At 49.1% G+C, this 27,971-nt stretch overlaps 1 protein-coding gene across 12 annotated transcripts in view; it reads right to left on the reverse strand.

The window, feature by feature from the left end:
- dock9b (dedicator of cytokinesis 9b) overlaps window positions 1–27,971 on the reverse strand; it is a 356,481-nt gene that overhangs the window by 101,914 nt on the left and 226,596 nt on the right. For all 12 annotated transcript variants that reach the window (XM_038819159.1, XM_038819160.1, XM_038819165.1 and 9 more), the window contains exons 16-27: window positions 27,623–27,702; window positions 26,882–27,069; window positions 20,904–20,969; window positions 20,043–20,135; window positions 19,014–19,137; window positions 16,418–16,539; window positions 14,847–14,933; window positions 12,075–12,164; window positions 7,924–8,039; window positions 6,750–6,816; window positions 4,156–4,281; window positions 2,282–2,353 (exon numbers count right to left, since the gene is read on the reverse strand). In XM_038819159.1, coding sequence (XP_038675087.1) covers window positions 2,282–2,353; window positions 4,156–4,281; window positions 6,750–6,816; window positions 7,924–8,039; window positions 12,075–12,164; window positions 14,847–14,933; window positions 16,418–16,539; window positions 19,014–19,137; window positions 20,043–20,135; window positions 20,904–20,969; window positions 26,882–27,069; window positions 27,623–27,702 — 1,231 coding nt within the window. The remainder of the gene's footprint in view (window positions 1–2,281; window positions 2,354–4,155; window positions 4,282–6,749; window positions 6,817–7,923; window positions 8,040–12,074; window positions 12,165–14,846; window positions 14,934–16,417; window positions 16,540–19,013; window positions 19,138–20,042; window positions 20,136–20,903; window positions 20,970–26,881; window positions 27,070–27,622; window positions 27,703–27,971) is intronic.

A 27,971-nucleotide genomic window follows, 5' to 3' on the forward strand; every position in this document is an offset into this window, starting at 1 on the left:
CCCGCCCAGGGAGTCTCCCATTCAAAACTAATCCCCTAGTTTCTAGATACACCAGCGTTGTGGGGTGGTTACAATGGGAAATCCCATTGACAAGCGGCAGGAAGATGGAAGCTCACCGCCAGCGAATGGCGCGTCGCCAAGAAACACACGACTGGGGACCCGGAGAATCCGGCCCCTTACGTTTCAATAAGACCACCTCTCATACTTCTGAACTCCAATAAGTAGGGGCCCAACTTGCTCACCCTTTCCTCATAAGGCAACCAACAAACATCGAGTGAAGCACATTCTGAGGTGTCAACATTGCTGCAACATTGAAAACGTGACAGCCATTTTGTGCACAGCAAGATCCCAAGAACAGCAATGAGACCATGAACAGATAATGGGCGGGATTCTCCGACCCCTACGCCGGGTGGGAGAATCGCGGGAGTGCCGGGCGATTCATGCCACGCCGCCCTGGCACCCGCACGCGATTCTCCCACCCCCCCCCCAAAACGGCGTGTCGCGTTTTGCGACAGGCCGCTCGGAGAATCTGCCTAATACGACCGGTTCACGCCGGCGCCAACCACACCTGGTCGCTGCCGGCGTGAACAGCGCGCGAACGCTGCGTGTGGGGCCTGTGGGGGGCGGAGGGAGGATCGAGCACCAGGGGGGCGCTCAGGAGGGATCTGGCCTGCGATCGGTGCCCACTGATCGTCGGGCCGGCGTCTCTGAAAGACGCACTCTTTTCCCTCTGCCGCCCCGCAAGATCAATCCTCCATGTCTTGCGGGGCAGAGGAGGGGAGGACGCGGGTGACATCATTTAGGCGCCGCCGACCGCGTCATACAGGCGGCGCGCTTTGACGCAGGCGTCAAGGCCTAGCACGTGGGATTGGCGCGCCGCCGCTCCTAACCCCCTGGGGGTGGGAGAATAGGGGGCGAGGAGCGGCCTCAGACGCCAGAGTGAAACACTCCGGGTTTCACTCCGGCGTCGCCACTTAGTCTCGCATTGGGAGAATCGCGCCCAATGTTTTTAGTGATGTTGCGTTAGGGATAATTAACAGCTAGAACACCACAGTGAACCTCCCTGATCTTCTTCAAATTAGTGCCAAGGGGTCCTTTCACAACCCTCGCAGCACTCCCTCAGTACTGACCCTCTGACAGTGCGGCACTCCCTCAGTACTGACCCTCTGACAGTGCGGCACTCCCTCAGTACTGACCCTCTGACAGTGGAGCACTCCCTCAGTACTGACCCTCTGACAGTGCGGCCACTCCCTCAGTACTGACCCTCTGACAGTGCGGCACTCCCTCAGTACTGACCCTCTGACAGTGCAGCACTCCTTCAGTACTGACCCTCTGACAGTGCGGCACTCCCTCAGTACTGACCCTCTGACAGTGCAGCGCTCCCTCGGTACTGACCCTCTGACAGTGCAGCACTCCCTCAGTACTGACCCTCTGACAGTGCAGCACTCCCTCAGTACTGACCCTCTGACAGTGCGGCACTCCCTCAGTACTGACCCTCTGACAGTGAGGCACTCCCTCAGTGCTGACCCTCTGACAGTGCGGCACTCCCTCAGTACTGACCCTCTGACAGTGCGGCAATCCCTCAGTACTGACCCTCTGACAGTGCGGCACTCCCTCAGTACTGACCCTCTGACAGTGCGGCACTCCCTCAGTACTGACCCTCTGACAGTGAGGCACTCCCTCAGTGCTGACCCTCTGACAGTGCGGTGCTCCCTCAGTACTGACCCTCAGTACTCAGCTGCCCGTGTCCGCCTGGATGTTGTGCTCATCCCTCCGGAGTGAGACTTGAACCCACAACCTTCCGAATCTGGAAGTTTCAGTGTTTATATTTCCTATTCCTTCATCTGGGGTTTTAAACCACTTCACTCATTCCTACACAATGGCATTCACAGCTCCTCCCAGAGCAGGAGTAATGTGAAGCACCGCAATAATTCACATTCTGGCTTTGCAATGGCAGACAGCTGGACAAAAACAAAATACAAAACAGATGTGAAGTGTCCTGGATTCTTGGAATCCATTCGCTAAACAACCAACAGCGTGTTCAATCACCAGATTAAAGGCGAGGGTTGAAAATGATTCATGCCGTTTAATAGCTTTGAAACATCTAACTAGATGGATATGTCGGTGAAAATTAACCAAACAGAAACCCACAATTGATACAACTTACAGGACAGTAACAGGCCATTCAGCCCAACTGATCTACCCTGATGTTCTCATCCGTGTGGACCTCCTCCCCCGCCCTGCAGAAATCCTCCTGCACATTGGGACATTAGGGACTTACCTTCAATTTGCCGGTTTCTATAAGATGTTGAGCCATTGACTTGATTAATGCCTCCAGGAAAAACCAGGAATACTGAAAAGAAACAAAAGCCGAAAGTATAAAGAACGGAATTTTGAAATCTCAGTTGTCACAAGGTGATGCATTATGTACAGGGCAGAAGACACTTGAATTGATCGAAAATCTCCCGTCTACGAACATTCGCTGTTGTAATGACGATGACAGCACCAGGGGCTGGTTTAGCACACTGGGCTAAATCGCTGGCTTTTAAAGTAGACCAAGGCAGGCCAGCAGCACGGTTCGATTCCCGTACCAGCCTCCCCGAACAGGCGGCGGAATGTGGCGACTAGGGGCTTTTCACAGTAACTTCATTTGAAGCCTACTCGTGGCAATAAGCAATTTTCTCGTGGCAATAAGCGATTTTCATTTTTCATTTAATTTCAAATCAACGATTAACACGGGCAATCCCAGTGACATCGTTTAAATTCAACGTCTGTGCAGTCGTGGCCTGGGACCTTCCTGCCCCTCAGCCGCGGAGGGCGGATTGCCAGTGGCTGGCGGGAGGATCTTCTGGTCTCGCTGCCGTCAACGGGGTTTCCCGTTGAACGCTGCCCTTGCTGCCTCGAAGCCAGGGTGCGCTGTCGCCAGGACTGTAATGGATCCGCCGGCGTGATTGCCCAGAGAATACCACCCATTATCGGCTGTGTTCATATTCTTTTCAATTCTTTCATGGGACGTGAGCGCTGCTGGCTGGACCTGCATTTGTTGCCCATCCCAAATCGCCCCTTGAACTGAGTGTCTCACAAGGTCATTTCAGAGTCAACCACATTGCTGTGGGTCTGGAGTCACCTGTCGGCCAGACCGAGTAAGGACGGCCAATTTCCTTCTCTGACTAGTTTTATGGTCATCGTTACTGAGTCGAGCTTTATATTCCGGATTACTACTTAAATTTAAATTACACCAGATGCCGTGTTGCGATTTGAACCGATGTCCCAGAGCATTAACCCCTGGGCAGGATCACTGGCCACAACACCCATCTACTCCCCCAAACTTCAGCGTGACTGCCACTGCCTGTTCATCGCATTGAATTTACAGCACAGAAACAGGCCATTCGGCCCAACTGGTCCATGCTGGTGTTTACGCTGCACACAATCCTCCTCCCACTCCCTCGTCATCTCCTCCCATCAGTATATCCTTCTATTCCTCTCTCCCTCGTGTGCTTATCCAGCTTCCCCTTAAATGTTTCGATACCATTCAACTCAACCACTCCCTGTGGGAGTGAGGTCCACATTCTCACCACTCTCTGGGTAAAAAAACATTTGTCTTAAAACCTTACTGGATTTATCAATTACTTAATAAATGGTGTGCAAGTGAACTCTGGGATCAATTTGTGCCCAAATACTCTCAATATTTAAGATGGGTAATAAAATCAGGAAATTAGTATCGAGGAACTGTTCCAAATAATAATTACATGGAATGTTTCAGCGCAGGAAGGGATTGTTCAACTCATTGAGTATGTGTCGGTGGTAATGACCCACATGAGCTTCCTCAACTCACTCTGTCAGCAAACAATTCAATAGCAGCGCAAAGTGCAAATGTAAAAATGGGACCTCAAAGTGGTCCCCATTTTAGAGTTTGATACAGGAATGGAAATATCGCCGGAACCGGCATAAACAATCTGTCCATGAACCTGTTTCAGTGAGCATTTGTTTGACACAAAAACCATTTCACAAAACGGCATTGAAGCCGAACCCCGATGAAACAGTTATCCGCGGACAATGAGCACGCAGCTCGCCAAAGCTGCTTTTCCAAATAGCAAACTGGCTCAGAGGGCTTTTTTTTTTAACAAAATGACAAGAAACGTAACTTTAATCTACCTTGAGCAATTTGTTGCAGGTCAGAAAGTCGGCCGTTGTTCGGAGCAGAACAGTCATGGATTTGGTTAACTCTTCGTGCACCGTCTTGCATTTGGAGGAATTGTAAGGCTCCGTTTTGAAGACGAACTGGGGAAAGTAAAGAAAGGTTGGGAGGATGGAAAGGATTCATTCATGCTTATACACAGGGAGCTCAGTGCAATAAACCTCATCTTTACTTGTCTTAACACTAATATAACTGACCCCTAAAATGATGACTGTATTAAATCACGCTACGATGTAAAAGATCCCAGACACCCCACGCTTTCGATGTTAAATGTAATGTTCGCAGAAAATAGACTGAAAGATTTGCATTTTAACATTAAATGTCAAAAGGCCTGACATGATTTGGAAAAAGTCTCCACCTGACCTGCACAGCTTGACGTAGTCACTCATGGCGGCACGGTGGCGCAGTGGTTAGCATTGCTGCCTCACAGCACCAGGGACTTGGGTTTGATTCCCACCTTGGGTGACCCTGTGGAGTCTGCCCGTTCTCCCGGTGCCTGCGTGGGTTTCCTCCGGGTGCTCCGGTTTCTTCCCACTGTCCAAAGATGTGCAGGTTAGGTGGATTGGACATGCTAAATTGCCCCTTAGGGAGAAGTTACAGGACAGGGCTGGGGCCCAGGGTAGGGCGGTCTTTCAAAGGGTTGATGCAGACTCGATAGGCCAAACTGGCCTCTTTCTGTACTGCAGGGATTCTATGAACTGTTGCTGGGATTTAGCATCGATACCAGTGACTAGGTTACACCTATTTTAAATGTGAAAATAAAATGTATAGACTGCAATACAATGTTCAGGGTACCATTCCTGAGGGTTGTTTGAAAGGTAGCAGCGTAACCCACTGATTACTGGATCAAAACTGGACACAAGCAACAGAAGGCCATTCAGCCCCTCAAGCATAATTCTGCCATTTGATTAGTTCATGTCTGATCTCCCTTGTAATCCCATTTAACTGCTCAAATTCCATAAAATTTAGAATAGAGATTTATCAATATCATAATAAAAGCTAATTACTGCCGATGCTGGAATCTGAAACAAAAACAGAAAATGCTGGACAACCTCCGCAGGTCTGACAGCGTCGGTGGAGAGAGGAGGGAGCTAACGTTTCCAGTCTGGATGGCTCTTTGTCAAAGCTGTCAATCTATCAATCTGACATTTTCCATTGACCCTCAGCCGGAGCAGCTTTTTGGGGAGAGTGCTCCACTCCCCAATATCACAATTAGATCTTCGACATGCGAGGGGATACAGGCCTCGTCTGTACAACTGTGCACACATTGGTGAACCTGAACACAGTTTGGTTTAACCTTCTGCTAGTTAAACACCGGGCGTTTGGGCAGCACGGTAGCACAGTGGTTAGCACAGTTGCTTCACAGCTCCAGGGTCCCAGGTTCGATTCCCGGCTTGGGGCACTGTCTGCACGTTTTCCGTGCCTGCGTGGATTTCCTCCGGGTGCTCCGGTTTCCTCCCACAGTCTAAAGATGTGCAGGTTAGGTGGATTGGCCGTGATAAATTGCCCTTAGTGTCCAAAGAGGTTAGGTTCGGTTACGGGGATAGGATGGAGGTGTGGGCTTGGGCGGGGTGCTCTTTCCAAAGGCTGGTGCAGACTCGATGGGGCGAATGGCCTCCTTCTGTACTGTAAATTCTATGATTCTATGAATTGGGGGTCAGAAGCCCAATACTGGATGAAGGACTGGGTCCCTCGATCCTTTGATACAATCTTCAAATGTCAATGCCTTACGTGGGCCAGTGATGTCGAGCTCTGCAAGAGGGCAGGGGCCGCCTGTTGGAGCAGGAGTGCTGAAGGCAGATAGTGGCCCTGGCGGTGCCTGTCGCTGCCTTGCACGATAAAGAGGAGGGCCAGAGCCCACAGCACTCAGAGAACTGGCTGTGCAGACAGTCAAACAGACCCGTGCCGGATCTCGTAGGTAACACACCTGGGAGACAAAACCTATTCCGGTTTCAACAAAAATCTTTGCAGCTCCTCACATTGAACCCAATCAGGTGTGAGTTGGTGTGCACCAGACTGTTATGGTTCAGCGATTTCCAATTAGAAAATCATCTCATGGCCTGTTAACAAGCTCGTTGAGGAGTTTAATGGGCTGTTAACTGGGCTCCCAGTTTCTCTCTTCACCTTTGTTTGAAACCGTCTGGAGATGTTTGAGTCCAGTGATGCCCTCCAAATTGAATACCCCCCCCCCACCACCCGTCCCTGCTCAGCCACTCCTGCAACTCAAAATTCAGCCCCATGCGCCAATCATTAAGGGACAATACCGTCTTCCGTTAACGCACCTTCACCTCGACATGGAACAAGATTCAAAACCCCAAATTGGAAGAAGAACATAGTTGCGCCAAAGTAACTGACCGTTTAAATTTAGGGTCAAATGATTTGAGGGCAAAGGTTCAGTGAATGAATCATCATTCCCAGGAATAAGCAAATGCAGCCCCAAATGATTCACAAGGTGCAGGGCTCACTTTGATGCACCCTGTGTAGTTACGTTGACGTTACCATTCCTGTATTCACATTTCATTACATGTGGTGAATTCTCTGTCAGAAGTACCTTTATGTAGGATCTCAGATAGTGTTCCAATCCTTCATGACACTGCGAGACGATATGAACAAGAACTCTAGGAAAGAGAATTTCATGAAATCAAAGGTTAGCATGGAAACAGAGATAAAATACAAAGGCAAAATACTGCAAATGCTGGAAACCTCAAATAAAAGAGGGAGGTTAAACATCAATCACATTTCTCCCTCCTCAGATGTAAACAGCTATGCTTGAGTTCACTATTGTGTACGTGTGTGTGTGTGTGTGTGTGTGCGCGCGTGTGGACCTGTGTGTGCGGGCTTGTGCATGTGTCTGCACGGGTCTGTGTGTGTGTGCGGTCCTGTGTGTGCGGGCCTGTGTGAGTGGGCCTGAGTGTGCGTGTGTGTGGCCCTGTGTGTGTGCATGCACGTGTGTGGGACTGTGTGTGTCCACGTGTGGGCCTGTGTGTTTGGGCCTGTGTGGGCGAACCTGTGTACGTGGGCCTATGCATGCATGTGTGTGGGCCTGTGTGTGTGGGCCTGTGTGTGTGGGCCTGTATGTGTACATGCCCTGCCCTGCTGAGCATTTCCAGCATTTTCTGGCCTTTAGGCAGAAGGCCTGTGAATTAGAGATTGCAGCTTTAAGAAAATATTAGTGAGATTGGCAGAAAGCTAGCGATAAAACAAGAATGCGGACGTGACAGTGAATAAGGATATTTGCAAACTCAGTCAAAGAATGAGAGAGACAGAAAGAAGGTTTGTCAGTACAGATTCACTAGGATTTGTGCTGCAATTTAGTTAACTGTACAACTAAAAGGATGGAACATTAATGTGCACTGTCTGCACTGGATTGGATCCCAGGTTCCAGGAATGAAAAATCATTGCTCTTTTTTTGATATTCTGCACTAATCACTTTAAACTCCCACACGTTGAATTATGCATCAACAATTAGTCCTTTTGTAGAACCGACCAGTTCTTATTTGAGGCTGGACAAATAGCAGTTGCTCAAGATAATGTTGCCATGGGTGTTCTTAACCCAAATCTGTAGCTCACTGCTAATTCTATTTTTACCGCTCGTCCTCCTGTTGTAAACATTCAAGCAGCAAGATTTCAGAAAATGGAGGATTTTTTCCCCTTTAGAATTCAAGAGATTTTGAGCGTATTGTCCCTCAAAATACATCAACAATACCCAGAAACATTTTATTTACCTTGTAACATTAACAGCGACATCCTCCTGCGTGGCCCTTGCAAGCACTCGGAACAATTGGTTCAGGATCGTGGGCAGGAAATTGATCATCACATGGCTTTCCATTGCATGCAGGCTCTGAAAGGAAGGGGAGTTGCAGAATTCCGAGATACAGGAATACAATCCCACCCGACATTAACCCAGACTCACCAACAGAATATCCCAACTCCCCAAACCACCAGTTCGCCCGCTTTATATCTTGGGTCAAGCACCACTTGAGCGGGGGGAAATCAAGATGCAAACTCCACGGGACTCTGCAATATTTCTTGGGGCACATTACACCTCATGGATGAAGGTATTAATGCAAGGCCCCGCCTGCCCTCTCTGGCAGGCACTGAAGCTCCCACAGCTGTATTCGAACAGCAGAGGAGATTCCCCCCCCCTCCCCCCCCCCCCCCCCCCCCCCCCCCACAGTGTCCTCAACCAACACCTTCAAAAAGATCAAGTGCTCATTCAGGTCACTGGAATCTTGCTGTGCGCAAACTGGCTGCCGGGCTTTCCACATTATCACATCACTCTTGTCCGCGGAGGTTTTGTCCCGACCCTTTCAAAGGTGCTACCTCAATGCAAGAAGTTACAGGGTGATAGGACCCCGAAAGAACATGGCAATGGGATAGAGGTGGGTAGGGGGTTACTGGGGAGATTGGATTGCCTTTGGATTGGTCACGCCCAGAGCTCTACACTTCCAGTCTGGCTTCGATCAGCCATTTGAGGGAATCAAAGCTCTCATTGCCAAACAATAATGGTGTTATGCTCACTACCACCCTGATATTGGTCAGAAGGGGCTTCAAATAGACACAAAGACAACACGATGCATACAGCCAGCAACGTAAAGGAATCATTTGGAGGGCAATGGAGAACGAGCCGAGGGAAATAGGGACTAGCTGGATAGTTAGAGCCAGAACAGAATCAATGGGCCAAATGGCCTCCAGTGCTGTAAAATTCTACAATATTCTACTGGGCTAGATTCCCCAGTCGCAAGTTTCTCGACGGAGCGCTGGGGGAGGGATTCTATACTCCCGTCGCTTGTCAATGGGACTTCCCATTGAAGCCCCCCCCCCCCCACGTTGCTGGGAAACCTGCGAGCGGGGGGGTGGGGGGGGTGCTGCCGCGGGAATAGGGAATCCCAACGGCTGGAGAATTCGGGCCATTGTGTTTGTGAGGATCTGAACAATTGCTCATTTGTAATAACTCCAGATAAAAGTCTAAAAGTTAACGGAGAAATTTTAATCAAATATTGTTAGCGTGTAACGGGTGCAATGTTTCATTCTTAATAAGTTATGCACATTGAGCAGACATGAGAAGTTTAAACTAAATGCAGGGTTTAGCGAGAGGGAGGAACTGAAGGCGATCAATATCAGTGGAGAAATGGTGTTCGTGAAATTGATGGGATTGAAGGCCGATAAATCCCCAGGGCCTGATACAGCCCAGAGTACTTAAGGAAGTGGCTCTGGAAATAGCATTGGTGGTCATCTTCCAGGATTCTATAGACTCTGGAACAGTTCCTGCAGATTGGAGCGTAGCGAATGTAACTCCACTATTTAAAAAGGGAGGTTGAGAGAAAGCAGGGATTTACAGACCAGTGAGCCTGACATCAGTAATGGGAAAAATTCTACAATCCATTGTCAAAGATTTTTAGGAAACAGTGGCAGGATCGGACAGAGTCAGCATGGATTTATGAAGGGAACATCATGCTTAACAAGTCTACTGGAATTCTTTGAGGATGTAGCTAGTAGAGTTGATGAGGGGGAGCCAGTGGATGTGGTTTATTTAGACTTTCAGAAGGCTTTTGACAAAGTCCCGCATAAGAGATTAGCGTGTAAAATTAAAGTGCATCAGATTAGGGGAAGTGTATTGCGATGGATAGAAAACTAGTTGGCAGACAGGAAACAAAGAGTAGGGATTAACGGGTCTTTTTCAAATTGGCAGGCAGTAACTAGTGGGGTACCACAGGGATCTGTGCTGACACCCCAGTTATTCACAATATATATTAATGATTTAAATAAGGGAACAAAATGTAAAATCTCCAAATTTGCAGGTGACACCAAGTTGTGTGGGAGGGTGAGCTGTGAGGAGGATGCAGAGATCCTTCAGTGTGATATTGACAAGTTGAGTGAGTGGGCAAATGAATGGCAGGTGAAGTAGAATGTGGATAAAAATGAGGTTATCCACTTTGGTAGCAAAAACGAGAAATCGGACTATTATCTGAATGGCCATAAATTAGGAAAGGGGAATGTGCAAGGAGACCTGGGTGTCCTTGTGCACCAGTCACTGAAGGTAAGCATGCAGGTACAGCACTCTGTAACGAAGGCAAATGGTATGCTGGCCTTCTTTGCGAGAGGATTCAAGTACAGGAGCAGAGATGTCTCGCTGCAATTATACAGGGCCTTGGTGAGGCCACACCTGGAATATTGTGTGCAGTTTTGGTCTCCTTATCTGAGGAAGGATGTGGAGATGCCGGAGTTGGACTGGTGTGGGCACAGTAAGCAGTCTTACAACACCAGGTTAAAGTCCAACAGGTTTGTTTCAAACACTAGCTTTCGGAGCACTGCTCCTTCCTCAGGTGAACCACCGGAGGTGAACCTCAGGTGAACCATTCACCTGAGGAAGGAGCAGTGCTCCGAAAGCTAGTGTTTGAAACAAACCTGTTGGACTTTAACCTGGTGTTGTAAGACTTCTTACTGAGGAAAGATGTTCTTGCTCTAGAGGGAGTGCAGCGAAGGTTTACCAGACTGATTCCCGAGATGGCAGTACTGACGTACGAGAAGAGATTGAGTCGGTTAGGATTATATTCGCTGGTGGCGCAGTGGGTTAGCCCTGTTGCCTCACGGCGCTGAGGTCCCAGGTTCGATCCCGGCTCTGGGTCACTGTCCGTGTGGAGTTTGCACATTCTCCCCGTGTTTGCATGGGTTTCGCCCCCACAACCCAAAGATGTGCAGAGTAGGTGAATTGGTCACTCTAAATTGCCCCTTAATTGGAAAAAAATAAATTGAGTACACTAAATTAAAACCAAAAGAAATTTAAAAAAGGATTGTATTCGCTGGAGTTCAGAAGAATGAGGGGGGATCTCATATAAACCTATAAACCTCTAACAGGACTGGACAGGGTAGATGGAGGAAGGATGTCCCCGATGGTGGGTGTGTCCAGGGGCAGGGGTCACAGTCTGAGGATACGGGAAAGACCATTTCGGACAGAGATGATGAGAAATTTCTTCATCCAGAGAGTGGTGAGCCTGTGGAATTCGCTACCACAGGAAGTAGTTGAGGCCAAAACATTGTCTGTTTTCAAGAAGCAGTTAGACATATCACTTGGGGCGAAGGGGGTCAAAGGATATGGGTAAAAGCAGGACGAGGCTACTGAGTTGGATGAGCCATGATTATAATGAATGGCGGAGCTGGTTCGAAGGGCTGAATGGCCTCCTCCTGCTCCTATTTTCCGTGTTTCCAAAAATGCACAATGATTGAGGATGAGAACTGGCCAGGTGTGCGTAAAGATGTTTCTCTAAACATCTCACCAAGATTAATTAACCATCCTGAGCTCACTCATTTTATTCCTATTTGCCAGGCAATGCATGCCTCATACCTCTATTGTAGAGTAAAATAGTTTGAGTTCTGTATTTGACAAAGCAAGGTAAATGAGCATTACATAGGATTAGGTGGGATGTCTGGCACAAGAACAAGCCATTCATCCCAGCCAGTCCTTTCCGGAGACTCCAACCGAGGCTGCTCCCAACTTTTCTCAAGTCAATCCATCACCGTGTCCTACTACTCTCTCATACGCTTGTCTCATTTCCGCTTCATGTAACTGCACCAGGCTTGTCCAATCTTTGCACATGGCCGGTGGGGGGGCATCCTCCTGAATTCCCTGTTGTGTTTCTTGGTGACTATTGGATACCGAAGGCCTCTAGTTATGCCCTTCCCTTGAAGAGGAAACATTTTCTCGGTATCCACCCAATCCAAAACCGTCATGGTTTTAAACACTGCGATAGGCCATCCCATAGTGTTTGTTTTTTCCCCCCAAGAGAAAAGTGATCTGGCCAGTCAATCCTATCCTGACACACATTGCTGCGTATCATCCTGATAGGACATTGACCTCGAGGAGACGAAGAGTTACCTTGAGGAATTTGACAAGTTCCGTTCCCGATGCCTGGGCCCCAGAGTCGCACTTTTGACAGTACTGGAAGAAATTGTTTAAATGTTGGTCCTGGAAACAAGACCAAGAAGAAATTAGTACCGTAAATCTTTCCACCAAAGTCATTGTGCATTCAGTCAATTTACAGATGTTGGAGAGAATGGACAAAGTCTTTATTTCAAAAACTGCATAATTCCATACTAAACGCATTATTTTTTGGGCGGCACGTTGGCGCAGTGGTTAGCACTGCTGCATCACCGCGCCGAGGGCCCGGGTTCGATCCTGGCCCCGGGTCACTATCCATGTGGAGTTTGCACATTCTCCCTGTGTCTGCGTGGATCTCACCCCCAAAACCCACAGATGTGCTGGGTAGGTCAATTGACCATGACAAATTGGCTCTTAATTGGAAATTTCTTTGAAAAAGATTCAAACGGATGGAAATTCATTAACAAAGGATTATATTATTCATGTATCATCCGGCTTCTTAATCTGTGTCCTCTCATCAATGTTTGGTGATTTCTAAAAGGCATTTGATAAGGTTAATTGACAGGCTGGGAGTTGGGGGAATACATTAGCATGGATAGAGGATTGGTCAACAGATAGAAAGCAGAGAATGGGCACAGTCAGGGCTAGTTTCATGTTGGCAGGGAGTGAATAGTGGAGTGCCGCAGGGATCAGTCCTGGGGTCTTAGTTATTTACAATCTGCATTGATGACCCAGACGAAGAGACAGAGATTAATGTGTCTAGGTTTGCTGATGATACCAAGCCAGGTGGGAAGGTGAGCTGTAGGGAGGACACAGAGAGGCTGCAAAGAGATATAGACAGATTAAGTGAATGGACAACAAGAAGGCAGATGGAGTATAATGTGGGGAAGTGTGAATTTATTCACTTTGGTGGTAACATTAGAAAAGGTGTGAAACTTGTCAGTGCTGATGTTCAATGAGATTTGGGTGCGCTAGTACAAGAAACATGTGCAGCAAGCAATTGAGAAGGAAAACGGGATGTTGGCTTTTATTGCAAAGGGATTGGAGAACAGGAGTAAAGAGGTCGTGCCACAATCGTACAGGGCAGGGTGACATCTGAAATACCAGGTTATCGGAAATACTGCCCACAATGGGCAGGACTCAGATTTGCAAAGCTAAAAGAGTTTAGAAGCTCACTTAGCTAGGCTGCCACCGGTTCCAACAGGCACCCGACATCTACCGGCCTCGCAAGGAGAGCCCAGCCAGGCACCGCTTCGCACTGGTCCCCACAAAGTGCCTGGAACGACCAGAATGGGCTCTGGGGTTTGTTTTTAGTTAAATTGCGCCCACTGTCTCAGTATTAGACTCCATGTTTAAGAAAGGGTAATCTCACGTTGGTGGTGGTGCAGCGAAGGTTTCCTAAATTGTTCCCGGAGATGAGGGGTTGTCCTATGATGAAAGATTGAGTAAATTGGGTCTATATTCTCTGGAGTTAGAAGATTGAGAGGCAATCTCATTAAAACCTTCACATTCTAAAGGTGTTTGATAGGGTGGACACAGAGATTGTTTCTGTTGGTCGAGGATTCTAAAGCACAGGGGACATGGTCTCCAGATAAGGAGCGCCCAGTGGCACAGTGGTTAGCACTCCTGCCTGACAGCACCAGGGATCCGGGTTCAATTCCAGCCTCGGGTGACAGTGTGGAGTTTGCACTTCCACAGTCCAAAGACGTGCAGGTTAGGTGGATTGGCCATGCTAAATCAGTCCTTCGTGTCCAAAGATGTGCAGATGGGGTCATGGGGATAGGGTGGGGGAGTGGGCCTAGGACGGTGTTCTTTCAGTTGGTTGGTGCTACCTCGATGGGCTGGATGGCCTCCTTCTGCTCTGTAGCAATACTATGGAGCTGATCATTTAGGACTGATGGGAGGAGACGTTTCCTCCGCCAAAGTGCAGCGAATCTTTGGAATTCTCTACCCCCAAAGAGGATTGTAAATGCTCCAATGTTGATTACATTTAAGGCTGAAATAGACAGATGGGAAGCAGGCGGGAAAGCGGAGTTGAAGCCCAAGATCAGTGATGATTGTATTAAATGGTGGAGCAGGCATCACAGGCCATGTGGTTCATTCCTTCTCCAACTTCATGCGTTCTTCTACCATCAGCCAATGAGAACAGTTTTTCTTTGTCTCCCTTATCTCCTCCTCCAGGTATCAGGCCCTATGATGGCGTTATGACCATGAACTTCTATTGGATTCATCCAGGATTACGCTAGGAAAGGTGCTGCAGTGATTTACTGTTGCCCTCTGCTGTATGACTGACCAGGAAACGCTCCCGCCCTTACCACCTGCCCGTGAGCGTATTGGAATGATTTGCAGGCTGAAAAATCAAACGGTTTGGCCATGTTATTGACACACTTCCTCTGGGGCATCGAGTTCTGAAGTGCGAGTTGAACCCAGAGCTTCTGGCCTAGAGGGAGGATCATCACCTCATCTACATTATCTAAACCTGTCATAACCTTGTAAAACTCTATCAAATCTCTCATCAATCTTCTTTTGTTGTGGGAAGAACACCAGCTCCTCCAAGATAACCCTGTGCTTAACATTCTTCATCCTTGGAACCATTCTGGTAAAATCTCCTCCTCAAGGACCCACCACATCCTTCCTAAAGCCAGGTGACCAGACCTGGGTACAATACTCTACTTGTGGCCTCATTCTGACAGAGCCACAAAATACCTGAATCTCACGCGGGCTATTTTCCAACAGTGTAAAGATCACAAGACAAACATGATAACTGACCTGAGTATAAACTGTAGATACAAGGTGCGTTGCGACTTTGAAGATATGTTTGGCTCCATCGACCCACTTGACTTCAGGACCAGAGTGCTGCAAAGTGCAATGACACAATTAATTGTGACCAACCTATAGGACTGGACTCTATCCTCCTCCGTCAGCAGGTTTGAAGACAGGGGTGGCAGATAAACTCCAGTGGGCGACCTTCCCACTGCCTACCCAGCTGAGCCCCCAATCTGCCTGAAATTTCACAAGGGCGGGGGAGATGTTGGGCAACCCTCAGACCTCTGGGCCAATTGAGGCCCTTAAGTGGCCAATTTATGAACAATTGAAGGCCTGAACCCACCGTCGCTGGTATTTTATCTGTGCCTCGGGGAGGCCCACGCTCTGCGGGAGGCTTGCCCTCTGCGGGAGGTCCACGCTCTGCGGGAGGCCCACGCTCTGCGGGAGGCCCACGCTCTGCGGGACGCCCACGCCCTCTGCGGGAGGCCCACGCTCTGCGGGAGGCCCACGCTCTGCGGGAGGCCCACGCTCTGCGGGAGGCCCACGCTCTGCGGGAGGCTCGCCCTCTGCGGGAGGCCCACGCTCTGCGGGAGGCTCGCCCTCTGCGGGAGGCCCACGCTCTGTGGGAGGCCCACGCTCTGCGGGAGGTTCGCCCTCTGCGGGAGGCTCGCAGGAGGCCTGCGGGAGGCCTCCGACGCCGGCGTGAAACTCGACGGAGTTCACGACGGCGAGGTCGCGCCGGCACGACATCGGAGAATTCTGCCCCACATTCCTAGTTTGTCCCAAATCCATAATATTGCCGACCATCTGAATTCCCCTCACCCCGTGCTACCAAGGGTCTAAAACAGCTCTTGTGTAGGTCTGGCTTTGGTCAGGTTTCATCATCAGTTTTACAGATGGCAAAGTTAAGACACTTTTAAATGAGGGAGGGCACCGAGAGGTCACGTGTTCACTGGCAAAGCGTGGAATTAATTTCAATAAATGTGTCATGTTGGGATCTGGCACCAGGCTGAATGGCCTTCAAACCTGCCAGATTGTTAATATCGAACAGGCCCAGTTATCCTTTAGGGAGGAGGTACCAGACACACCAAACTGTCCAGCCCAGGTGACTCCAGCCCCATACCAGGTCTGTATATAGAATATACAGTACAGGCCATTCAGCCCAACTGGCCTGTGCTGACATTTACACTCCCCTCCCACATGAACCTTCCCCACCCCTCTCACCCCATTAGCGTATTCTTCCCTTTTCTCTGATGTGCGTTCATTCAATTTCCCCTGAAATACATCGATCTGTTCATCTCAGTTATCCCCACACATTCCAAACACTCTTCTGAGCAAAGAAATTTCTCCTAAATTATTTTACAAAATCCCACAGGGAGCAGTGCAGAGACTTCTTGTACATTTATATATGAAATAGGGAGCTATAAACAGATGCAGATGACATTAGGCAATGCTGTGACTTGGCACAGCACACCGATAACTCGGAGGAAGAATGCAGCCGGGCAGGTTGACTGTGGAATCGAACAAACTCATGAGTCATTCAAGTGGTGGGCAAAGTGAGTCACGGGGTTTACCTTTCCCATTCCCAGCTCCTGGTAACTGAGATAGCCCAAGGGAAGGTTCGCCGAAACTGGTATCTGATTCTCGCTGGTTACGACCCGACCATCTTTCAGCAGCGGAAGCCAGGCATAGCCGACTAGGAGCAAAGAAAACCGGGCTGTTAAAACCATTTGTTTCAGAGATTACGCCAGAGTTTGGCAAGACAGCACTGTCAAACAGGAACTTCACATCAATCACACAGCGTCTGGGAGGAAACACCCATCGTGCTGAGATCAGTCAGATTGCAATGGAATGGAATATTTTATTACATTTTTGTAAAAATTAGACATTTTTAGAGGGGGGGGGAGGAAACAATACATCTGGAAACAAAGACATTGCACATAACTCCTAAATACATAGATTACTGCCGAGAAAGTGACTACAGTAGTCCCCCTTTATAACGCGGGTGTTGGGGTCCAAGACAGCCACCCGCGTTGCATCCGAGCCGCGGATATCCACGATGGGGGTTAATTTTAGAATACAGGGCTACAGAGGGGAGGGGCGATGTGAGACCATGCTGGTCTTGCAGAGGCCCGTATGACCTCCTCCTGTGTTCTCTGCTCTCTCCCTCCAATCAGCCGGCAGTGTCAATTTCAGCGGCCGGCTCACTTTGATCCGGAGAGGGAAGCTGCTCTCTCACTGAAACAATCAGCTGGCCGCTGAAGTTGACACTGCCGGCTGCTCTCTCCCTCCAATCAGAAACATTAAAACTTAAAAGTTGGATTGGAGGGAGAGAGCAGCCGGCAGTGTCAATTTCCCGCAAGGTGTGCGGGAAGCCCAGCAAATCATGTCCACATGTTTTGGGCATGCCTGAAGCTTAGAGGGGTTTGGCAGGGTTTTGCTAAGGCAATGTCCACGGTGCTAAAAACAAGGGTGGTGCCGGGTCCGGAGGTGGCGATCTTTGGGGTGTTGGAAGATCCGGGAGTGCAGGAAGCGAAAGAGGCCAACGTCTTGGCCTTTGCCTCCCTGGTAGCCCGGAGATGGATCTTATTAATGTGGAGGGACTCGAAGCCCCCTAGTGTAGAGACCTGGGTTAGTGACATGGCTGGGTTTCTCAGCCTCGAGAAAATAAAATTCGCCTTAAGAGGGTCAATGGTAGGGTTCACCCGGGGGGGGGGGCAGTACAGAGGGAATGTTGCACTGTATCTGTGTGCCGTCTGCTGAGATGTTAAAACCACGCTCTCTTCTGCTCTCTCGGACAAATGTTAAATATTCCATGGCCACTGTTTCGAAGAGGAGCAGGAGCATTCTGCCAGGTCCCCAGGCTAATAGTTATCTTCTGTTAATCTGCGTCAAAAAAAGTTCATTGCCACAAATGCTGGAAATAAGGACTGAAGAGAGAGAGAGACAAGGAGAGACAGAGAGAGAGAGAGAGAGAGAGAGTGAGTGAGAGAGAAAGAGAGAGAGAGAGGGAGAGAGAAAGAGCGAGAGAGACTTCATTTTTTTCAAGGTTCAATTCAGTCGACTTGGCACAAAAGTTAGTAGGCTGTTAAGTGCAATTTGTCTTCAGCGCAACTGGAGTTTCTGCGCCAGTGTTAAAAACTGACAGCTAGAAGCAGGTCCCTGTACATTGGCCACGCACCCCCATCGTAATTCAATCACAATGGCAACCTTGCGTTAACTACATCCATTTGCAAGCCTTGAGAGAACACCAAAAATTAAACTGGAACCTTTGGACAGAAAGAAAATCATAGTTACATTTCCAAAGCTGTTAAACATGCCTTTTTACTTGGAACTTGACTACATTAACCCAATGTCACACAAAAAATTTTTTTTTAACATTTTTAAAAAAAAAGGCGATGTTCAGTGATTTGAAATCAGGCTATTTATTAAAAGGTGGTGGATTGACACCGGTTAAGAACGCTTACTTTTTCGCTGGAAACCCATTTGTCGAAGAGAGTGGTCGAACCATTACGGCAAAGGAAGAGGCCATTTGGCCCATCAAGTCCATGCCTGTTCCCAGTAGAGCAATCCAATCAATCCTATTCCCCCGCTCTATCCCAATAATCTTGCAAGTTAATCTCTCTCAATTACCCATCCAATTCCCTTTTGAAATCATACATCATGAGCGTTCAAAAAGTAAATGAAAAAGATGGAGGACATGTGCTTGACTGGAGACTGATATAGGCCTTGGGCTTAATCAAACTTTCCCAAGTTATCCAGTCTTTGAAAGTAAAAGTGACATTTCTGCATCGCCAATATTGAACGGGTTTGGGCAGACATTTGGCTGGGTAGAGTTGGCGGGGTGGAAAATATTGTTCAATCAATGCTGGAATGGGGATTGTGTCGAAAGTGGAAACTCTACTTCACAGGGGTCCTCTCCTCCTTTTATTTGAGGGGGATAAAGGTGGATGATTAGGTCAATTGTTGTTTATGGGATCTTGCTGTGCACAAATCGTCTGGCAGCATTTCCGACATCGCAACAATGACTGCGCTTCAAGAAGAACTTCATCGGCTGTAAAGCGCTTTGGGGCGCCCTGAGGAGGTGAAAGGAGCCACATAAATGCAGACCTTTCTTCTTGAACATAATGGCATGTGCCCATCTCACTGGTTTTGAAAAAATGATCGCACCTTGAGATTCGATGGCCTCCCTCTTCTTGGTGGTACCTTTGCTTGAGTTGTCACAACTGACGTGATAGAAGGTGAACAACAAGTGGTGCCTCTCGTGTAGTTGGGTCGGCAACTCCATCTTAATCTGAAACAGACAGAATAGACCTGAACCTCGCTGAAAAGAGAGAGAGAGACATGTCACTGAAGCTTTTTGCCTTGCATTCATCAGGACAAACTCAAGAATGGCAAATTTCAAATGATCACAGCAATTTGTACTACAGGGGATACTGGTGGTTGGCAAGTTGACTCTTGATTGGCTGTGGGGTTGCCATGGAGAAAGCAATGAAGAACTATAGGCTTCCAAAGCCGCCAGACAATTAAAAAAAGGCAAAAGGCTTGAACATGTTCCTTTTACTTGCAGAGAGTGGGCCCCTGTGAATGAATGTATGTCACTTCTAGCAAGTGTAAGGGGCTGGTTTAGCACACTGGGCTAAATCGCTGGCTTTGAAAGCAGACCAAGGCAGGCCAGCAGCACGGTTCAATTCCCGTGCCTGCCACCCGGGCAGGCGCCGGAATGTGGCGACTAGGGGCTTTTCACAGTAACTTCATTGAAGCCTACTCGTGACAATAAGCGATTTTCATTTTCATTTCATAAATGAGCCACACTACAAACTCAATTGATTATTTCAAATTGGTTGTTAATGTTGTTAGCACACTCAGAATTGTTCAGCATGTGCTGCCCAACCACAGAATCAGCTCCTCGCAAGCGCCAACTGGTTACGTTCGGTCTGTGCTCTGCTGAGACTGAACAGCCGACTCTCTAACGTCTGCTGACAACTAATGGCCATTCGGAGTCAGCTTGTCAACCAATCAGTAAAATTCCTTTGTTTGATCTTTGGTACTCTTCCATTTGTCCTGATGAGTGCAATACAAAAACCTTCGACAACATGTCTCACTTAACAGACTCGTACTAAAGTCCGACTCCAGGAACTAGCACGATCCATTAAGCGCAAAGCCTAAATACCCACCAACATTTTGCTCCTTCTTTACCTCGTCATAGAACTCTGGATTTTGGTGATGATGTAATACCATTGTGAAAGCATATTTTGTAAAGACAGATCCCCCAGGTCGCCCGTAGATACACTACAAAAACAAATATCACAGCACGTGAATTAGTACATACGAATAATTTAGCAAAAAAAAATTCCATGAACTGAGACATCTCTGGTCTTAACATTCAAGCATGGCCATTGGGAGATTGCCAAAATTACCAAACTTGTTTTGAGCTTTGGATGGACCACACTCGGTGCATTGTGAATAGTTCTGATCTCTACGTTGCAATGAGGAACCAGAGAAGGTGCAAACAAGATGATTCAAAAGGGACTGGAAAGTCACAGGCCTGAGGAAAGGCTGAAAAGGTAGAGGATTTGTCCGATTCCAACCGGGTCTGACAGAGGAGATGTTTCTATTCGTGCCAGAGACCAGAATTAGTGCCATAAATGTGAGTTAGCCACAAATAAACAGCAGAAGGAATTTGGGGAAACTTACTGACCAATACGATGGTGAGAATGCGGAGCTTGCTGCCACATACATTGGTTGAGGCAAATAACCCAGATACATCTAAGTGGAAAACTAGATAAATGATTGAGTGAGAGGTGAATATAATAAATGAAAATGGGTTTGGGGGAGGCTGGCGTGGAGTATTAGAAACTAGCATAGAGCAATTGGGCCGAGTGGACTGTTTCTGTGCTGTAATATGTTTGCCATATAGGTGACAGCGAACAAATAAAAATTGAGTGTCACTATATTGCAGTTCAATCATTTTCAAAGCAGAGTCTCTTCAGTTCAAACTAATTGCGCGATATAGCTTTACATAGAGGAAGATTCTCACGATTTAAGTTCCGCACGAACCTTCAGAGGTTGGGAATCTTCTTCATCGCTGTCCCTGAACTCGATGCGGACTGCAATATTCCTCGCCTAAACAAAAACGAAACCTCTTATGTACAGACGACACAAGCACGAGTCAGCAAGACTAGGAACTGCCAAACATGAAAAGTTCCACAATATTCTCTCTCCTTAATTAAAGGTCAACGGACAACATTTTCAGCGCCTTACTGGACATCAAACTATTGGTCTGTCGACTAGAATTGCAACAACCTGCATGAATGCAGCATCTCCAATAGATTATCACATCTCCCAGGTGCTTCGCGGGAATGGCTGACAACATTTGAAAAGCTTGCTCATGTTTGTCTAATTTTACCCTGTGCAGACACAACGGGCGGAATTCTCCGCTCCCCACGCGGCGTGGGAGAATCGCGGGAGGGCACCCCGACATTTATCACGCCCTCCGCGATTCCCTCCCCCCCCCCGGCTCGGAAGAATCGCCGCTCGCCGTTTTCCACGGCGATCCTCCAACCCCGATGGGACGAGCGGCCGGCGGTTCACGACCGTTTCACGACGGCGACAAACACACCTGGTTATTGCCATCGTGAAACGGGCGCCAGATGCCCGTTTAGTGCTTCTAGGGGGCCGTTTGGGGCAAGAGCACCACGACTGTGCTCGGGAGGGGACAAGCCCGCGATCGGTGCCCACTGATCGTCGGGCCGGCGTCCAAATCGGACGCACTATTTCCCCTCCGCTGCCCCGCAAGATCAAGCCGCCACGTCTTGCGGGGCGGCTGAGGGGAAAGACGGCCACCGCGCATGCGCGGCTGACGTCATTTGGCGCGCCGCCCACGTCATTCTCGGCGTGACGCCCCCGCGGCCGGGATTTACGGAGCACCGCTCCTAGCCCCTCCGGGTGGGGAGAATAGGGGGCGAGGAGCGGCCTCCGAGGCCGTCGTGAAACTCGGCCAAGTTCACGACGGCCCTCCCGATTTTTCCCGGGAGCGGAGAATTCCGCCCAACGTTCCACAATCAGGACAAGCCAGATCAGGTCTGGAATGACTGTCGCGTATGTTTTCCAGCAACGATTCTCAACGAAAGCACATGGCTTCGAGTCAGGTTGGTCAAATCGGTCACACCCTTGACTCTGAGTTAGCTCACAGGTTCAAACTGCACCCCAGGTCATCACCAAAGGTGAGAGGTCAATACAACGGTGAGGGGGTGCTGTATTGTTGCGATGATCTGTCGAATAAGGCTCCGTCTCACTGTCTAAGTGGATGTGCAATACCTCACGGGTAGAGAAGAAGGCACTGCATCAATACAGGACCTTCCCTTCTGTGGCATGAATCGTACTTCTAATGCATGAAGTTGCTCCTGCAAAAACAACTTCTCCAAAATATCTTGATAATATAAACATCAGACTACCCACTCATTGCTTTAAACTGACTGCAGCAAATTGCAAGACAAAAATAAAAGCTGGCCATCGCACATCGAGTAATTTCTGACATTGAAGGAAGCAAGAAATTTGCATTTCTCCATTACCTCGACAGGTATTTTAATAAAAATCACATTATTATTGATGAGAATAAGCTGAGCAAACAAGACACCATAATGTGCTTAACCTGCCAAGACAGATTTTAATTAGACGTCGTCATATGGGACCACAATAAGGCAACAAACATTATGAAGCAACCCTGCAAGTTGCACACAATCATTCTGCTGAGAAAGAGACTTTTCCTTTTCAACTCAGTTAAAAATATAGCACTAAAGAAAAAAATATACTCTTAACAGCAAAGTACTAAGCAAACCATTGCTTCTGAACCATCGATGGAGATGGTGGTGTTGTGGTAACGTCAAACCCAGAGGCCCAGGCAGATGCTCTGGGGACAGGAGTTCGAATCCCACCACAGCAGCTGGTGGAATTTGAATTTTTAAAAAATTTAAATTTAGAGCACCCTATTAATTTTTTCCTATTAAGGGGCAATTAAACGTGGCCAATCCACCTACCCTGCACATCTTTGGGTTGTGGGGGCGAAACCCACGCAGACACGGGGAGAATGTGCAAACTCCACACGGACAGTGACCCAGAGCCGGGATCGAACCTGGGATCTCGGCGCCGCAAGGCAGCAGTGCTAACCACTGCGCCACCGTGCCGCCCAAAATTTGAAATAAATAAATTAAAATCTGGAATATAAAGCTAGGCTCAGTAATGATGACCATGAAACTATTATCTACAGTTGTAACAACCCATCTGAGTCACTAATGTCCTTTAGGGAAGGAAATCTGCCGTCCTTACCCGGTCTGGCCTACACGTAACTCCAGAACCACAGCAATGTGGTTGACTCTTAACTGCCCTCTGAAATGGTCAGGCAAGCTGCTCAGTTCAAGGGTAATTAGGCATGGACATAGCCAGCGACACCCACATCCCATGACAGAAAACAAACATGTCAGCTCAGATTGTAACTTTTTCAAATATTGTAACTTTTTCAAAGATAGGCCATTGGTGATGCTCATTGCAGCAGTGAATGGTGAGCTGCAGAGACCAATCGGGTAGAGGTTTGACCCTGTCCAGTGCTCTATCAGCTGACCTTGACTTGATGGTGGTTGGGGTGCAGCAGGTGGGCCTCAGGTTTGATGCATTGAGTTGGGAGGTGAGAAGGGGGGATGAGTTGGTCAGGGTAGTTCTTCCCGAGGGCAATGATCCCCCCAACTGATCACAGCTTCCGTAGTTATCTGGGGACCTGACACAAGGAGGAAGTCCCACCTCAGACAACTACCAACCAATCGGATTACCAGCGACTTTCTGCCCATCGAATCCGAGCCCGTTCCTTCCGGACAAGAAATCGACCATCCTTACCTCGCCTGCCCGACACGGTGCTCCAGACCTCTGAAACGGCCCCGCGTGCCACCCACTCAATTAGAATGAGAAAGAATTGCGGGCCTTGTCAGTGATGTCTCCATCCCACACATGAATAAGAAAGAACAATGTTTTTTAATTCAGGTTTTCATGGCAATGGGCTTCACTGGCCAGGCCGCCTGTTATGGCCCAAACTAATTGCCCTCGAGAAGTAGACTGCTGTAGTCATGTGGTGTAGGGAAGCCCACTGTGCTGTTAGGGAGTGAGCTCCAGGAATTTGACCCAGCGACAGTGAAGGAACAGCGATCTATTTCCAAGTCAGGATGCTGAGTGACTTGGAGGGGAACCTCCAGGTGGTCGTGTTCCTAGGTATCTGCTGCCCTTGTTCATCGATATGGCCCGCAGGTTTGGAAGCTGCATGTCGAAAGAGTCTTGGTGAGTTCCTGCAATGCATCTTATAGATGGCACGCACGTTGTTACTGTGCGTCAGTGATGGAAGGAGTGAATATGTGTCGATTGGCTGCCAAACAAGCGGGCTGCTTTGTCCTGGATGGTGTCAAGGTTCTCAACTGTTATTGGAGCTGCACTCATCCCGGCAAGTGGAGAGTGTTCCATCACACTCCTGGTTGGTGCCTTGTCGATGGTGAACAGATTGGGAGTCAGAGTTAGTCTCCCTCGAATTCCCAGCTTCTGAGCTGCTCTTGTAGCCACAATATTTATCTGGCTGGTCCATTTCAGTTTCTAGTCAATGGTAACCCCAGGATGTTGATGTAGGGGGAATTCAGCAATGGTAATGCCATTGAATGTCAAAGGGCGACGATTTGCTTGGCCCTTGTGTGGTGAGAATGTTACCTGCCACATCACAGCCCAAGCCTGTAAGACTATCCAGGTCTTGCTGCATATGGGTATCGACTGCTTCAGTATCTGAGGAGTCGCAGATGGTGCTGAACATTGTGCAGGCATCAGCAATCCCCAATTCTGACCTTATGATGGAAGAAAGGTCATAACTGAAACAGCTGAAGATGGCTGGGCCGAAGACACGACCCTGAGGAACCCCTGCAGTGATGACCTGGGGCTGCAACAACTATAATCGTCTTCCTTTGTGTCAGGTATGATTCCAACAAACGGAAAGTTTTCCGCATTCCCACTGACTCCTGTTTTCCCAGGCTCCTTGATGCCATTATTGGTCGAATGTGCCACCTGGATGTCAAGGGCATTCATTTTAACCTTACCTCTGGAGGTCAGCTCTTTTGTTCATATTTGGACCAAGGCTGTAATGAGGTCAGGAGTTGAGTAGCCCTGGGAGAACACAAACTGAGCGTGTGAGTGGGTTTTTGCAGAGTAAGCGCTACTTGATAGCACTGTTGATGACCCCTTCCAAAGCTTTGCTGACGATCGAGAGGAGACTGATGGGACAGTAATTGTTGGGTTTGGATTTGTCCTGTTTCTTGTGGACATACTTGGGCAATTTCCATGTTGCTGGGTAGATGCCAGTGTTGTCGCTGTCCTGGAACAGATTGGCTAGGGGTATAGCTAGTTTTAGAGCACAAGTCCTCAGTGCTATTGCCAGAATATTGCCAGGGTCCATTGCATTGGCAGTATCGAGTGCCTACAGCCATCTCTTGTCAGCGCCGGCCCTAGGGTTGCTGGCGCCCCGGGCAAGCTGAACTTCGGCGCCCTTGGGAGGGGGGGGGGGGGGGGGGGGCCTGGGGGGGGCGGGGCCTGGGGGGGGCCGGGGCGGGCGGACCCGAGTGGAGGGCGGGGGGGGCGGACCCGAGGGGAGGGGGGGGGGGGCGGACCCGAGGGGAGGGGAGGGGGCGGACCCGAGGGGAGGGCGGGGGGGCGGACCCGAGGGGAGGGCGGGGGGGGCGGACCCGAGGGGAGGGCGGGGGGGGCGGACCCGAGGGGAGGGCGGGGGGGGCGGACCCGAGGGGAGGGCGGCGGACCCGAGGGGAGGGCGGACCCGAGGGGAGGGCGGGGGGGGGGGGGGGGCGGACCCGAGGGGAGGGCGGCGGACCCGAGGGGAGGGCGGGGGGGCGGACCCGAGGGGAGGGCGGGGGGCGGACCCGAGGGGAGGGCGGGGGGGCGGACCCGAGGGGAGGGCGGGGGGACGGACCCGAGGGGGAGCGGACCGAGGGGGGGGGGCGGACCGGGGGGGCCGCCCTGGGGGAGGGCGGCCACCGCGCATGCGCTGGTTGGCACCGGCCCAACTGCGCATGCGCGGGACCCGAGTCTGGCGCCCCCTAGCACATGGCGCCCCGGGCGACTGCCCGAGTTGCCGGTGCCTTGAGCCGGCCCTGTCTCTTGTTATCATGGGGAGTGAATCGTATTGGCCGAAGACAAGTATTTATGATACTGGGGACCTCCGGAGGAGGTGGAGATGAATCATCCACTCGGCACTTCTCTCTGAAGATTGTTGCTAGAGCTTTAGCCTTGCTCTTTGCACTGATGGGCTGAACACCCCCACCATTGAGGACAGGGGTACTTATGGAGCCGCCTCCTCCAGTTCATCGTTTAATTGGACACCACCAATCACGACAGGATGCGGCAGGACAGCAGAGCTTAAATCTGATCTGTTGACTGTGGGAACGCTGAGCTCGTTAGGCAGGCGAGTAGTGCTGTAGCATCACCAGGTGGACGCCTCATTTTGGGATACACCTGGCGCTGCTCCTGGCACGTCCTCCTGAACCCAGTGAATAACAGAAATCATTGCCTCGGGACAGTCAGAGTCCGACCAGAACACCAGTGGTCCCAGGGAGGGAAGGAACAGTAATTGTGGTCAGAAGAGAAGGATAGGGGCGGCATATGGTGCAGTGATTAGCACTGGGACTACGGCGCTGAGGTCCCAGGTTCGATCCCGGCTCTGGGTCATTGTCCGTGTGGAGTTTGCACATTCTCCCCGTGTCTGCGTGGGTCTCACCCCCACAACCCAAAGATGTGCAGGTTAGGTGGATTGGCCACGCTAAATTGCCCCTTAATTGGAAAAAAATAATAATTGGGTACTCTAAATTTTTTAAAAAGATAAGAATAATTGTTCATAAATCCAGAGGCCTGTCAGTCTAAAATTACAACAATCAAGATTTAAGAACAAATGTAACTATTCACCATTTGAAACTCAATAGATACAAAACTTCACGTTATTTACTCACTTTTGCAAATGATTTTTGACTGTCATACTTCAGATGCTTTGGATAAATATAGAAATGATTGTTATAGGTGGTGAAAGGTTGAGATAGCTTTGCTAAACAGGGAACAAATTCCTCGACTTCATGAGTAACCGTGACCTTGGGACCATTTTCAAAACGTTTCACTGGGATATACGAGGAGTTAACACAAGCTAGAAAAACACACAAAAATACAGGAATTATATAATCGAAGTCATAACAACAGCTTGCATTTCTAACGCACCTTTAACATGGGAAACCATGCTCTGGTACCTTACAGGGTTGCTATCAGACACTCCGATACTGTGCCACATAAAAGGATCATTAGGACAGGTGACCAAAAGCATGGTCGAAGACATTGAGTTTAAGGATCATGAAGGGGTAGAAAAGGGCGGTAGGTGGCGCAGTGGTTAGCACTGGGACTATGGCGCTGAGGGCCCAGGTTCGAATCCCGGCCCTGGGTCACTGTCCGTGTGGAGTTTGTACATTCTCCCCGTGTCTCCGTGAGTTTCGCCCCCACAACCCAAAGATGTGCAGGGTAGGCGGAAATGAAGGGGCAGAGAGAGAGTCTGTGTATGTATAAGTGTATGGGGGTGGAAGAGGAGGGCATTGGGGATTCACAGGTAGAAACAAGCGGAAGAGTGCACACATCTCAAAGGGTTGAAGGTGGCTACCGAAACGGTGGAGGGATTCAAACAGAAGGATGAAAATATTCAGTAAACTTACTCAGAAACTCCGAAGACACATTGTCAATGTTGATATCCAAGTTCCCCAAAATAACAGGAAGTTTAATCATCTTATCCGGTCTAATTAAACAGCAAACAATTGCAAATTAGAAGATTAATGATGTTTTGAATGAAGATCACCAAGATGAAAAATTATCAGAATTGTTGCAGTGTATTCTGCAACGTAACAAATATAGTTTCAGAGAATTACAAAGAACTGATTTTGATTTATTCTGTATTAAACATGAAGGGATCACAGTGGACTTGCATCCAAATGGATTTCAGAAACCCTCGACTATCTGCACAAGATTATGGAGAACGGGCAGGACGATGGAGTTGAGGCCAGGATG

Source organism: Scyliorhinus canicula, chromosome 14, assembly GCF_902713615.1.
Source record: "Scyliorhinus canicula chromosome 14, sScyCan1.1, whole genome shotgun sequence".
Taxonomy (NCBI): domain Eukaryota; kingdom Metazoa; phylum Chordata; class Chondrichthyes; order Carcharhiniformes; family Scyliorhinidae; genus Scyliorhinus; species Scyliorhinus canicula.